We start from the raw sequence: 13,938 nt of genomic DNA, 5'->3' as shown, positions 1-13,938 counted from the left end.
GCTTAATGCCTGTCCCTGAATGCCGATGTAATTCTGTAAGCGATCTAGGAGGAGATCATGGTCTATGGTGTCGAATGCAGCACTAAGATCTAGTAAAACCAACAGCGAGATGAAGCCTTGGTCTGAAGCTAAAAACAGGTCATTAACTAGGGCAGTTTCTGTGCTATGATGGGGCCTAAAAAAACGTCTTGGAAAACCTCTGTATGATAAAGATAAAAAGCACCCTATCGACATGTAAAAACAATAATTAAAGTGTAATGTAATGTGATATGAGCTATGTAGGATTTTCTAAAAGGCAGTTTTAGTATTGTATTACTTATTTGGTGAAAAGGTGTGACAATTATTAAGAAAAAAAATACACATTATATTTGTGAAGCAGCAGAGAATTGTGTGTTTGTTTTTGTTTAATCCAGTAATTCTTTTTATACATATTCTAGGATAAGACATTTGGCACTGCTGGTGATACTGTGGTGGTTGAAGAACTGCTTGAAGGAGAGGAAGTTTCAGTGAGTGCAGGTTTTTTTTATTTTTAATCAAAAACACTTTTTCTGTACCTGCATTTATCTATTATTCATCCTCTCTTTTTCTCAGTGTTTGTGTTTTAGTGATGGCTCCACAGTGGCTGCTATGCCTCCAGCGCAGGACCATAAGCGGCTGCTAGATGGAGATCGAGGTCCAAACACAGGGGGAATGGGTGCCTACTGTCCAACCCCACAGGTGAACTATATGCCAAAAGGACAGTTCTTTTCTCCTAAATTAAACAAGACATGAGCCAAATATCGTGAATCTGTTATGATTTATGCAAGTGTTTTGAATAGTTCTCTGCTATCGACTTGCACTGAGTTTTTCACTTTCTGTTATAGTAAATGTTTAGATTCTTATGTGAAATTAAACCTGTGTTAAATGGCTGTGTGTATGTTCAACTTGGCTAACATTTACACAAATACATTACAATATATTTCAGCTTTAAATAGTCAAAATATCTTTTGATTTTCAGACAAGATAAGAAAAAAAAATCAAATATTATTATTATTAATTAGAAAGTGATTAAATAATCTGTTGGTTCTATGTTGGTCTAAGCATGTCGGCCATAGATAACCTGGTTGTAAAATATATTGGCATGTACTACTTTTACTGTAAAGTACTGTTTACTGCAGATGATATTGCAGAACCATTTAAAAAAAAACCTTTTTTAATAATTGCTGTAGACTCTGTCTGCACAGCTGCTAATATTTCATACTTGTCTATGCCCTTTAAAACGGAAGGTAGAAATACTTATATTCTTGTCAAATTTTCATTTCTTGCAATATAAAAAAAAAAGCTTGTGAGCTTCAATAATCAACATTAAAGGTCGACTGGTTCATCAGTTTTTGTTATTATTCAGACCGGCAATTGATTGCTGGAACTATTGGCTATCCGCATAAATTCATACTGATAATTTTTCCGGGGTGTGTTACACAGCATGAGAGCGCCCTCTAGAGGCAAATTACAGATGCCACATGCTGTTTATTTGAAGTGGCTTTTTCCCTTTTTTTCATGTTGGATGTAACTGTTTTTATTTATTAAGAGTAAAAATTATTTTAGTATAAATGCATGTCTTATTTTCATTAATATTTATTAATATAGTTAATATACAGTGGTGTGAAGAAAGTGTTTGCCCCATCCTGATTTCTTATTTTTGTTTGCCACACTCTAATGTTTCAGATCATTAAACTAATTTAAATATTAGTAAAAGATAACACAAGTGAACACAACATGCAGTTTTTAAATTAAGGTTTTTATCATTGAGGGGAAAATAAAAAAATCCAAAATTATATAGCCCTGTGTGATAGTGTTTGCCCCCCTGTTAAAACTGCGCTTTATCACACCCGAGTTTAGTGTTCATGACTCATGAAAAATGGTCTGCATGGCAGAGATCCAAGACTAAAACCGCTGCTGACCTAAAAGAACATAAAGGCTCGTCTCAGTTTTGCCAGAAAACATCTTGATGATCCCCAAGACTTTTGGGAAAATTCTCTGTGGACTGACGAGACAAAAGTTGAACTTTTTGGAAGGTGTGTGTCCTATTACGTCTGACATAAAGTAACACCGCATTTCAGAAAAGAAAACATCATACCCACAGTAAATATGTTGGTGGTAGTGTGATGGTCTGGGGCTGTTTTGCTGCTTCAGGACCTGGAAGACTTGCTGTGATAAATGGAACCATGAATTCTGCTGTTTACCAAAAAATCCTGAAGGAGAATGTCCGGCCATCTGTTCGTGACCTCAAGCTGAAGTGAACTTGGGTTCTGCAGCAGAACAATGATCCAAAACACACCAGCAATTCCACCTCTGAATGGCTGAAGAAAAACAAAATGAAGACTTTGGAGTGGCCTAGTCAAAGTCCTGACCTGAATCCCATTGATATGCTGTGGCAAGACCTTAAAAAAAAGGCAGTTCATGTTCAAAGACCCTCCAGTGTGGCTAAATTACAACAATTCTGCATTGATGAGTGACCAAAATTCCTCCACAGCGCAGACTTATCAAAAGTTATTGCAAATGATTGATTGCAGTTGTTGCTGCTAAGGGTGGTCCAACCAGTTATTAGGTTTAGGGGGAAAAACACTTTTTCACACAGGGCCATGTAGTTTAGGTTTTTGTTTTTTCTCAATAATAAAAACCTTCATTTAAAAACTGCATGTTGTGTTCACTTATATTTTACTAATATTTAAATTTGTTTGATGACATTAAATTGTGACAAAAATAAGAAATAAGCAAAAAAAATAAGAAATCAGAATCACACCATCGAATTCATATTAATTTCATTTAGCACATTTTATGATTTTGTCCTTTTTTTTTATTCTTTATTTTTGTAATAAAGTTCAGTACTATTTTACAATTTTTTTTTTTTTTTTAATCCAGTATTTATCAGTTAACTAATCGGTTATTGGCAAGTACGAAATTTAGTACCTAACCAGATAAAAGTTCAAATCTGATTTGCTAAGGATCTGATCACCACCACCTTGTGTGTCTTTGTGTAGGTGCCTGAGGAGATGCTTCAACAAATTAAAACCGCTGTACTACAGAAGACTGTAGATGGCATGAAGCAAGAGGGGATCCCGTATGTTGGTATGTCATTTAAATACCTGTTTTAAGAAACAATAAAATGATTATTATGCTATTATGCTATTTGAAAAGACTTTATTTGAACAGTGAGTTGGATACCTTTGACCCCTTTTTCCCTCTCTAGGTGTGTTGTATGCAGGACTCATGTTGACTAAGCAGGGACCAAAGGTGCTGGAGTATAACTGCCGATTTGGAGACCCTGAATGTCAGGTAATTGTTTTATTTATTATTTTTAGAATGATTACTCTGATTTATTGGAACACCCACAGCACACTAAGAAAGAAGTCAGAACTACAAACAAATAAAAAACATTTGGTTATTACTAGGGTTGTAACTGTATACTAAATCTGCGTTTTTTTATGTCATGGTTCAATTTGGTTAAATAATATTTTATAAAAATAGAATTAATCAAATTATTGCAATATACTTTTTAATATATTGATTAAATTGAGTAATCAATTAAATTAGCACAAATTAAATTGATTAAATAATTGAAAAAATTTGACCCAGCCATTAGAGTTGCAAGAGTCGGTGCACTCTTGCAACCAGTACCATTTATTCACAAACCAGAATGGCACTTTAAATTGGAGCACTGGATTGGGCACTTTAAGTTGGTACTATGACTGGTAAAGGGAGAGAGATATGAGCTGATATGATGGAGTGGAGAACGGTGAACATGTTGTGTGTTCAGACCAGAAACATTAGAGGTGGGTTTAAACTGTTCTTTCATGGTGTGCATGGAAAGAGAAATAGTGTAGGGGTGATTCTGAGGGAAGATTACAGTAAGAGTGTAGTGGAGGTGAAAAGAGTGAACATTAAGCTGGAGGTTGATGATAAATGTCATTTGTGCCTATGCTCCACAAGTGGGCTGTGAGATGGAAGAGAAGGAAAAAATCTGGAGTGAGTTAGATGAAGTGGTGTAAAGTGTATGTGGAAAAGAACGATGATGGATTAGGGCAGATTTCAATGAGCATTTTGATGAAGGGAACAGAGGTGATGAGGAGGTGATGGGTAGGTATGTTTTAAGGAGAGGAATGTGGAAGGGCAGATGGTGGTAGATTTTGCTAAAAGGATGGAAATGGCAGTGGTGAAAACTTATTTTAAGAAGAAGGAGGAGCACAAGGTGATGTATAGGAGTGGAGGAAGGCGCACATAGGTGGACCATTTACTCTGCAGGAGATGCAACCTGAATGAGATTGGAGACTGTAAGGTGTTGGCAGGGGACAGTGTAGCTAGACAGCATCGGATGGTGGTCTGTAGGTTGGTTTTGGAGGTGAAGTAGGGGAGGAAGAGAATGAGGACTGAAAGAAGAATAAGATGGTGGAAACTCAAGGAGGAAGACTGTAGTGTGAGATTCAGGGAAGAGGTTAGACAGGGGCTCGGTGGTGGTAAAGAGGTGCTGGATGATTGTGAAACTACTGCAGAAGTAATAAGAGAGACAGCTAGGAAGGTACTTGTTGTGACATCTGGAAATAGAAAGGAAAACAAAGAGATGTGGTGGTGGAATAAGGAAGTGCAGGAGAGCATAAGGAGAAAGAGGTTGGTGAAACAGAATTGGGCTCGACAAAGTGATGAGAAAAGTAGGCAGGAGTACAAGGAGATGCAGCAGAAGGTAAAGAGTGGAAAGTCAATAGGACTTGGAGATGTTGAGAAGAGATGGCAGTCAGGTTTTTAACAAGATTGTTTAACAAGTTTTTGGAAGGTGAGAGGATGCCTGAGGAATGGAGAAGGAGTTTGCTGGTGCCCATTTTTAATAATAAGGGAGATTTGCAGACCTGCAGTTACTACAGGGGAATAAAGTTGATTGGTCACACCATGAAGTTATGGGAAAGAGTAGTGGGAGCCAGGCTGAGAGAAGAGAGCGACCATCTGTGAGCAACAGTATGGTTTCATGCAGAGAAAGAGCACCACAGACGCACTATTTGCTGGTTCAAACTATCTCACTCGTGCCTCCCTCACCTTGTCTCCAAAACGTCCTACATGCGCTGTCCCGCTAATAAACTCATTTCTAATCCTGTCCATCCTCCCAATGAAAACCTCAACATCTTCAGCTCTGCTACCTCCAGCTCCATCTCCTGTCTTTTACTCAATGCCACTGTCTCTAAACAGTATGGAGAAGGATGATCCGCTGTGGCGACCCCTAATTTTATTACATATAAATATAAAACATTTTCTAAAGATATGTTCTACTTAAGCTTATTTTAGCATCTTTTAACAAACACTTCATTCCTTCCATCCTTTATTTATTCACTCCCTCGATATGCAGAATTGTCAGTATTTTCTCCTTTAGGATAAATTTTTGAAGGACATAAAACGCTAAAGAATCAATAGCGCTAACATTGCTGAGTAAGTAGCCACAGTTACACCCCTAGTTGCACATTTTCTGCAGTTTTGGTTCTGTATTCATATTATTGTTACACTGAAACATTATTTAAGGGCATTCTGTCATTTCGCAGAGCATAATGCACATATATTAGACACCCATATCTATCTCGGCCTTATCTTCATATCTTCACATGCACTGCATATCTTTACAACTCCAGAAGACAGATGTAGGCATACAGTGTTTTATTTTGAGGGAAAATAACCAAAAAAAAAAAATCTGTGAATTGATTTTGGAAGTGATTTTGTAAAATATGACCTGAACTACCTGAGGACATGACGTAATAAAAAAAAAAAAATGTTTTCATTGCAGATTTAATAAGTTCTAATCAAATATATTTTTTTAAATATTTAATAATGCTTTTGGTGATAATTCAAACATTTTTTGTTTTTGATGTTTATTCTCTGACTTACCCAGGATGCAATGCTGTACTCTGAGACTGCTGGACTGTTTGATCTGGATGTTGCTGGATTTTTTGTTATCCCAGAGCATAATGCATATATCATACACCCATATCTAGGCCATACCTCGAAGCTCTAAGATTTCCTGACCCCCTAAAACTTTAACGCATGTAGACTTGTACAGCACCAGAGTTTTCTTTCCGATGAGGTTTCAAGATAGGAAGCATAAAACACAAATTTATCTGAAATGCTTTCTATGATATATTCATGCTAATGGGGCACTGTATTTCCAGGTGCTTCTGCCCCTCCTGAAGAGTGATCTGTACGAGGTCCTGAAGAATACACTCCAAGCCAAACTTGCTTCCAGTCCTCCTGTGTGGCTGGAAAACTGTGCTGCAGTTACTGTGGTCATGGCGAGTGAAGGGTATCCGGGATCCTACAAGAAAGGAGTCGAGATCACAGGTGATAGCTATGACGAGGTTCAGTTTTGAAATACTAATCATATCATTAGTGAACAAAAGTTGGAAGATCTCTCACTGTTCATCTGCGTCTACAGAAATCTAATTCCTATATCTTGACTTAAATTTAGAAGTGTATAAATGTGTTTCTAAGTAAGTAATGCTGATTATTTTGTAAAATATCCTTTTTTAATATGTAAGTGTTTTAAATAACCCATATGAAATTTGGGTTTCTGTATTTCAGGGCTGTCCCAGCTCACAGAAAAGGGGTTGCAGGTCTACCATGCTGGTACTGCCCTGAAAGAAGGGGGCGGAGTTGTGTCTAGTGGTGGGCGTGTTCTGACGGTCACAGCTGTGTGTCCAAATTTGGAGACTGCCCTGCATAGCGCGAATGAGGGCGTAGCTGCTGTTGGCTTCCCAAATGCAGTGTACCGTCGTGACATTGGCCACCGCGCCATCGCCTACCTCACTCGCTCCAGGTGTGTGTGAGGAGCTGACAGTTCCACACCTGTAAAATTCTGATTTAGGATGTTTTCTGTTTTACACGTGCTTAACATTTGCTCGTTGAGTTGCCGATTGTTGTTTGAGGATTGTTGGAAAGGTATGAAGCGGCTGCTATATTCTGATTACTGTAGTGTCGACCTACAAGGCCAAAACCTGTCCATAAGGCATTGTAATGCGTAATTCAGTGAGACATTGGTTTACATAAGACGTTTCCAGTTAGAATGTCATGTAATTTGCTTGGTAATTGGTAAACGAATAACACATCATGTTCCTTTCGTAACACTACACACGTCTCATACTGTGATGTAAAATCCAACACACATGCAGGATTTGATATACACTATCTGAGTACACCCCTCACATTTCAGCAACCATTTTATTATATTTTTTCAAGGGACAATACCATAGAAATTAAACTTGGATATATTTAGTGAATGTGCAGTTTGTATAACAGTACAGATTTACTGTCCTCAAAAAAAAAAAACCTCAACATACGGCTATTATTGTCTAAATAAATGCCAACAAAAGTGAGTACACCCTAAGTGATAACAGCTGTACGGCATGTAACCATGCAAGCCACACATTCTATTCATCATGTTTATTGTCTGCTTGACAGGACCATGCAAATTTGTGTATCTTGTATTAGAGCCGTTAAAATTTGATGCTTTGAGTACAATTCTCTCATACTGAGCACTGCATCTTCAACATGGCACCTCATTGCAAAGACTCTGAGAATTAAAATGGTTGCTCTCCACAAAGATGACCAGGCTATAAGATCAGTAACACCCTGAAACTTTTTTTAAAATGTTCTTTTTTGCCAGTTATTTAGACAATAATGACTGTATGTTGTTATTTTCAGAGGACAGTAAATCTGTACAACCTGCACACGGACTACTCTATTTATCAATGTTTCATTTCTACAGAACTGACCCTTGAGAAGATATAATAAAATAGTTGCTGAAATGTGAGGGGTGTACTCACTTTTGTGAGATAATCTAAGACACATAATCAAGAAATGGGAACATTGCTGATTTGTTCCAAAGATTTGAAAGAGACTCAATTACTTGTTCACACAGAAGTGCTGTTCTTCACTACTAATTCTTCGAGTAAATCTTGTTGTCTTGAGTATATTTTTGATGCTCTTAATGGAGATGTTTTTAGATAATAGGACCAAAGATTAGTTCTCTTCAGTCTGGTTCCTCTCAAGGTTTCTTCCATATGACATCTCTGGGACTTTTTCCTTGCCACAGTCGCCACTGGCTCGCTCATTAGGGACAAATTTAGACTTATAAAGAACAATCTTATTGATTCTTTCTTATCACATTATCTTTGTAACGTTGCTTTAAGAAATTGTCCATTGTTAAAAGTGCTATACAAATAATAAGTTAAATAACCAAATCATTGAAAGACAACAAAAAAAAAAAAAAATCTATCTAATCACCATCAAAAGCCAAACAGCTACAGTGACTTCATGTCTTTATCCCACAGAGTACTGACTTATAAGGACAGTGGAGTGGATATAGCAGCAGGAAACAAGCTGGTGGAATTGATTAAACCTCTAGCCAAGGCCACATCTCGCCCAGGTACTTAACATTTAGCATAAAAGAAAAATATGAATAAATAAAATGGATTATAAAACTGAAGTGTTTGCTCAGGAGTCTATTCTTGAAAGCCTATTACATGTCAGTGGACTGTAATAGTTATGATAAAGCTATAGGATACATGTTTTTAAGGATTTTCCCCCCAAAAATAAAATGTATTGCCACATTTGTGACTGAAAGTGATTATTAGGACCATAAAATGAGTGTTTTCACTGCGTACTGATTTGAGATATGGTTAATAAAAAAACCATTTGCTTTGGTGACATTTAAAATATTTGTTTGCATACATTCTGTTTTTGCATTCATTGTTTGTTTTCTTACTGACCCAGGATGCAATGCTGAACTTGGAGGCTTTGCTGGACTGTTCGATCTGAAAGCTGCTGGATTTGTTGACCCCATACTCGTATCGGGAACTGATGGAGTTGGCACCAAACTTAAGGTACTGACATTCACCATTTTTTCTTTATTTTCTAAAGTGTTTCTAAAAAGTAATGGCACAGAATATCTTACTTGTCCACATCTGTCCAGATTGCACAGGCATGCAACGTCCACAGCACCCTTGGACAAGACCTGGTAGCCATGTGTGTGAATGATGTTTTGGCTCAGGGGGCAGAGCCACTCTTCTTCTTAGATTACTTCTCTTGTGGGCAGTTGGATGTCGGCGTGACTTCCTCTGTGATTCGTGGGATTGCAGAGGCTTGCCAAATAGCAGGCTGTGCCTTACTGGGTGAGCAGTGTTGTTGTGTATTTATAAATAAAAGGATAAACACAGCTTTCATTACATGCAGAGTATAAATATTAAGTGTATTCTGTAGAGGACTGTTTGTCCTGTTTTAGAACAAAGCTCAAAAGCATGGTTTTAAACCTGGTTAAAATTTATTCCCTAGTTTTAAAATGCTGAGTTTTACAGATTAAGAAAAAAGGCAGCAATCAACAAAATCAACAAAATATTAAGCAAACTTAATTAAAATAGAGAGAATAAAAAACAAGAATACAAATACTATAGTCTTTCAAGAAAGGTCCCCAAAAAAGTCTTATTTTATGCAAAAGGTCCTCCAAGACATGCTAGAGAACTGGCATTTATCAACAGTTCATACGCACAACCATGATTTTGATTAATTCCACATCCTTTGCTGCATAAAAGTAAGCAAATTAAACATGAGTTATTCAAGATGCTGCTCTGGTTTGTAAAAGGCAGTTTATAGCATCTGGCTATTGTAACAAGTCTGTCAAGAGGAATAGGCAGCTAGCATTTAGTTAACTGATATTTTACCATTACACTTTTCCCTACACTGGTGTTCTGCCTGCACCAGCTTGCCTATAAAGTCAGAAATGTCACCTAGCTGGTTAAACATCTTCATAAGAAGACCTTTCACCAAGCACCTGAATAAACACTTTTTGCTGCAAACATTTATTTAAAATTATTAAAAACTAGAAAGGTGTGTGCATGTGAGCAGCATCCCAACTGGTGAGTTAAAGGCGCCTTTCAAGTAATGTAGTGGGGGTTTTTTTTGTATTCAGGTGGTGAGACTGCTGAGATGCCGGGAGTATACGGTGCAGGAGAGTATGATTTGGCTGGGTTTTGCGTTGGTGCGGTGGAACGTGAATCCCTTCTCCCCAGATTAGGAGACATTCAGGAAGGTGATGTCCTAATTGGAGTAGCCTCCTCAGGAGTGCACAGCAATGGCTTTAGTCTAGTAAGGAAGATTCTGGAGCGAGCTGGACTTCAGTATAGCTCTCCAGCTTCATTTGGACAAGCTGGACAAACTGTGGGTGAGTCTTAGTTGTAATTATGCTTCATGCTAATCTTTTTTTTTTTTGTCTACTTTTCCATCTCAAATTTAATGGGGATGTATAATTTATTTTTAAATATAATAAAATTCACTGATAATATGAGGCAGATAAAGAGACTATTTCTATCCAATTAACAGTAAATTGAATTGTTGGAGAATCTTAGAAATGTTATCTACCACCCAATAAAACTTAATATCTTTGTGATTAAAAAAAAAAACAACAAAAAAACAACTTATAACCAATAACCATTTTGTGTATGCAGATATTATTCACGATACAGCTCGACGTGCTTTACTTTATATTTAAAGCAACTGCAGTCAAAGTCTATAATATATATATATATATATATATATATATATATATATATATATATATATATATATATATATATATATATATATAAAATACCCTTCAATAAGTAAGATCAGAGAACAACAACAACACTGCTCACCCAGTAAGGCACAGCCTGCTATTTGGCAAGCCTCTGCAATCCCACGAATCACAGAGGAAGTCACGTATGTACATAAATCTGTGTGTGTGCAAAATATATATATATATATATATATATATATATATATATATATATATATATATATATATATATATATATATATATATACATACAGTGGAACCCGGTAATGTCGATGTCCTAGGGGGTCGTCAAAAAGCATAGAGATAACCGATAATCGAGATAAACGAAAATCAAAATGCCGGCAATATATTAACGTGCTTGAAATTTCTTTATGTACATAATGTGCGTTAATACATGAGAATGTGCATGCACGTGTTTTTGAAGGTTTTTTTTACACAACAGCGTTGCCGCGATTTGTTTGATGAAGGCATGCTATAAAAATACATACAGTACATGTTTATCTGTCAGGAATCCACCTGCCACGCCCTCTTCGGCCCCCTTCAGCGTGGCAGGTGCTTTCTCGGCCGCTTTCTCTGAAGCTCCGCTTCAATCGCGCACATATGGTGCTCGTTTAGCATCATCACCAGCTCCTATTTAAACTTCCACACTCTCACTGTCCGTTATTGTTGGTATATGTTGGTTCACGGCGGTCGTTGTTATTGCTCATGTGTATCCCGGTATGTGCCTTCCCACCGGCACTCTCTCACCGGCTGCGCTTTTCTTCCCAAAATGGATCATGCATGTATGCATGTATGCATGCATGCATGTATGTATGTTTGCATGTATGCATGCATGCATGTATGTATGTTTGCATGTATGTATATCGTAATTTCCAGGCTATTAGGCGCACCCAAATATAAGCCGCACCCACTGAATTTGACAAAGATTTTTATTTTGAACATAAATACGCCGCACCTGTCTATAAGCCGCACTACACTGAAACTAATGAACTTTACACAGGCTTTAACAAAAGACAGTGTCTGTTACACGGCTTGTATCTAAACAGTAGCCTACCAAGAAAGTCATTGTTCACTATCTTCTTCCTTCCTTTCACAACTAGTTTATAGTTTATCTTTTGGCATCTTCGTGCATTTAAAAATCACCAATCGGTAAATCTTTTCTCCCGATGCCGTGCAGCTCAGAACACAGGTGAAGTGCGGTTTTTCATGCCCGGTTGTTTTCAGCGTGTCAAATGATTTGCATTTCCTGTAGACAGTCCGAGTGAGCGGCAGGTCAAACGTCAGAGGAACATCATCCATATTTATGATGTGGTGCGGCCCGATTCAGTGGGAGCGCATCTGATTTAATATAAAGAGTTTCATTGGTTCACCTGAACCCGTTCGGCATTTTCATTGGTCTAATGTTATGGGGCTCAGTTTTTTGGATTGAAGTTTGTGAAACCGGGAAAACCCCAGGAAAAATCCATACATTAGCCACTTCATTGTTTAAGCTGCGGGTTCAAAGAGTGGGGAAAAAAAAGTAGCGGCTTATAGTCCGGAAAATACGGGGTGTGTGTGTGTGTGTGTGTGTGTGTGTGTGTGTGTGTGTGTGTGTGTGTGTGTGTGTGTGTGTGTGTGTGTGTGTGTGTGTGTGTGTGTGTGTGTGTGTGTGTGTGTGTGTGTGTGTGTGCATGTATATGTACATAAATCACATTGAATGAACAGACTTTGAGGTTTGCTGGGATCAAGCTGATATCAACTAATATGTTGCCATCCATAATGAAATATTTGAGGTATATAATTATATACAGTACCAGTCAAAAGTTTAGCCACACCTTCTCCTTCAGTGTTTTTTTTTTCTCGTTTTTTTCCAGTGTTGTACATTGTATAATATGAAATTATATTGCATTTTATAACCCAGATTGTCTAAAGTAGTTACATTTAGCTTTTATGACAGCTTGGCATACTAATGCCTTTCGCTGATCAAATTCATGGGGTAGTTACCTGGAATAGTTATTAGTTCACAGGTATGTCCATAGTTAATTTATACTATTTCAGGCACTTGTAATGTGTTTTCGTCTATCAATTGTCTGGTGCAGAGGAAAGGGTGAGTACAGAGTCTATAGCCCTCTTTAGTGCTACTAAAACTACTGTACAAATCCATATTATGGCAAGAAACACTCAGTTTAGTAAAGAGAAAAGACATTCTATCATTACTTTAAGAAATTAAGGTCAGCCAGTCTGAAAAATCTCAAGAACTTTAAAATTGGCAAAAAAATTAAATGCTCTCATGGGCAACTTCTAGGAAAGGAAGACTAAGAGCTACCTGTTTCTCAATCATTGAACATTTAAAGGCTCTGGCATGGAGGAGTAGGCGTTTGATCTACAGTCGGGCAAAAAAGTATTTAGTCAGCCACCGAGTGTGCAAGTTCTTCCACTTAAAAAGATGAGAGAAGCCTGTAATTTTCATCATAGGTACACTTCAACTATGAGAGACAAAATTAGAAAAAAAATCCCGAGAATTATGGTGGAATATACGTAAGTATTTGTTTACCTACAAAAAAAGCAAGATTTCTGGCTCTCACAGACCTGTAACTTCTTCTTTAAGAGGCTCCTCTGTCCTCCACTTGTTACCTGTATTAATGGTACCTGTTTGAACTCGTCAGTATAAAAGACATCTGTCCACAACCTCAAACAGTCAGACTCCAAACTTCACTATGGCCAAAACCAAAGAGCTGTCAAAGGGCACCAGAAACAAAATTGTAGACCTGCACCAGGTTGGGAAGAGTGAATCTGCAATAGGTAAGCAGCTTGGTGTGAAGAAATCAACTGTGGGAGCAATTATTAGAAAATGGAAGACATACAAGACCACTGATAATCTCCCTCGATCTGGGGCTCCACGCAAGATCTCACCCTGTGGGGTCAAAATTATCACAAGAACGGTGAGCAAAAATCCCAGAACCACACGGGGGACCTAGTGAATGACCTGCAGAGAGCTGGGACCAAAGTAACAAAGGCTACCATCAGTAACACACTACGCCGCCTCAAATCCTGCAGTGCCAGACGTGTTCCCCTGGAGAGCATTTGGATGATCCAGAAGAGGATTGGGAGAATGTCATATGATCAGATGAAACCAAAATAGACCTTCTTAACTTCGTCGTGTTTGGAGGAGAAAGAATGCTGAGTTGCACCCAAAGAACACCATGCCTACTGTGAAGCATGGGGTGGAAACATGCTTTGGGGCTGTTTTTTTGCAAATGGACCAGGACGACTGATCTGTGTAAAAGGAAGAATGAATGGGGCCCATGTATCCTGAGATTTTGAGTGAAAACCTTCTTCTT

At 37.8% G+C, this 13,938-nt stretch overlaps 1 protein-coding gene across 1 annotated transcript in view; it reads left to right on the top strand.

The window, feature by feature from the left end:
• Positions 1 to 13,938, top strand: part of gart (phosphoribosylglycinamide formyltransferase) — a 31,405-nt gene that overhangs the window by 9,295 nt on the left and 8,172 nt on the right. Inside the window, exons 6-15 of the mRNA XM_046837288.1 lie at positions 438 to 506; positions 592 to 717; positions 3,021 to 3,108; positions 3,230 to 3,315; positions 6,183 to 6,351; positions 6,592 to 6,826; positions 8,340 to 8,434; positions 8,782 to 8,891; positions 8,981 to 9,179; positions 9,974 to 10,225. Coding sequence (XP_046693244.1) covers positions 438 to 506; positions 592 to 717; positions 3,021 to 3,108; positions 3,230 to 3,315; positions 6,183 to 6,351; positions 6,592 to 6,826; positions 8,340 to 8,434; positions 8,782 to 8,891; positions 8,981 to 9,179; positions 9,974 to 10,225 — 1,429 coding nt within the window. The remainder of the gene's footprint in view (positions 1 to 437; positions 507 to 591; positions 718 to 3,020; positions 3,109 to 3,229; positions 3,316 to 6,182; positions 6,352 to 6,591; positions 6,827 to 8,339; positions 8,435 to 8,781; positions 8,892 to 8,980; positions 9,180 to 9,973; positions 10,226 to 13,938) is intronic.

This window comes from Silurus meridionalis, chromosome 24, assembly GCF_014805685.1.
Source record: "Silurus meridionalis isolate SWU-2019-XX chromosome 24, ASM1480568v1, whole genome shotgun sequence".
Taxonomy (NCBI): domain Eukaryota; kingdom Metazoa; phylum Chordata; class Actinopteri; order Siluriformes; family Siluridae; genus Silurus; species Silurus meridionalis.
This window is presented reverse-complemented; position numbering and strand designations above follow the sequence as displayed.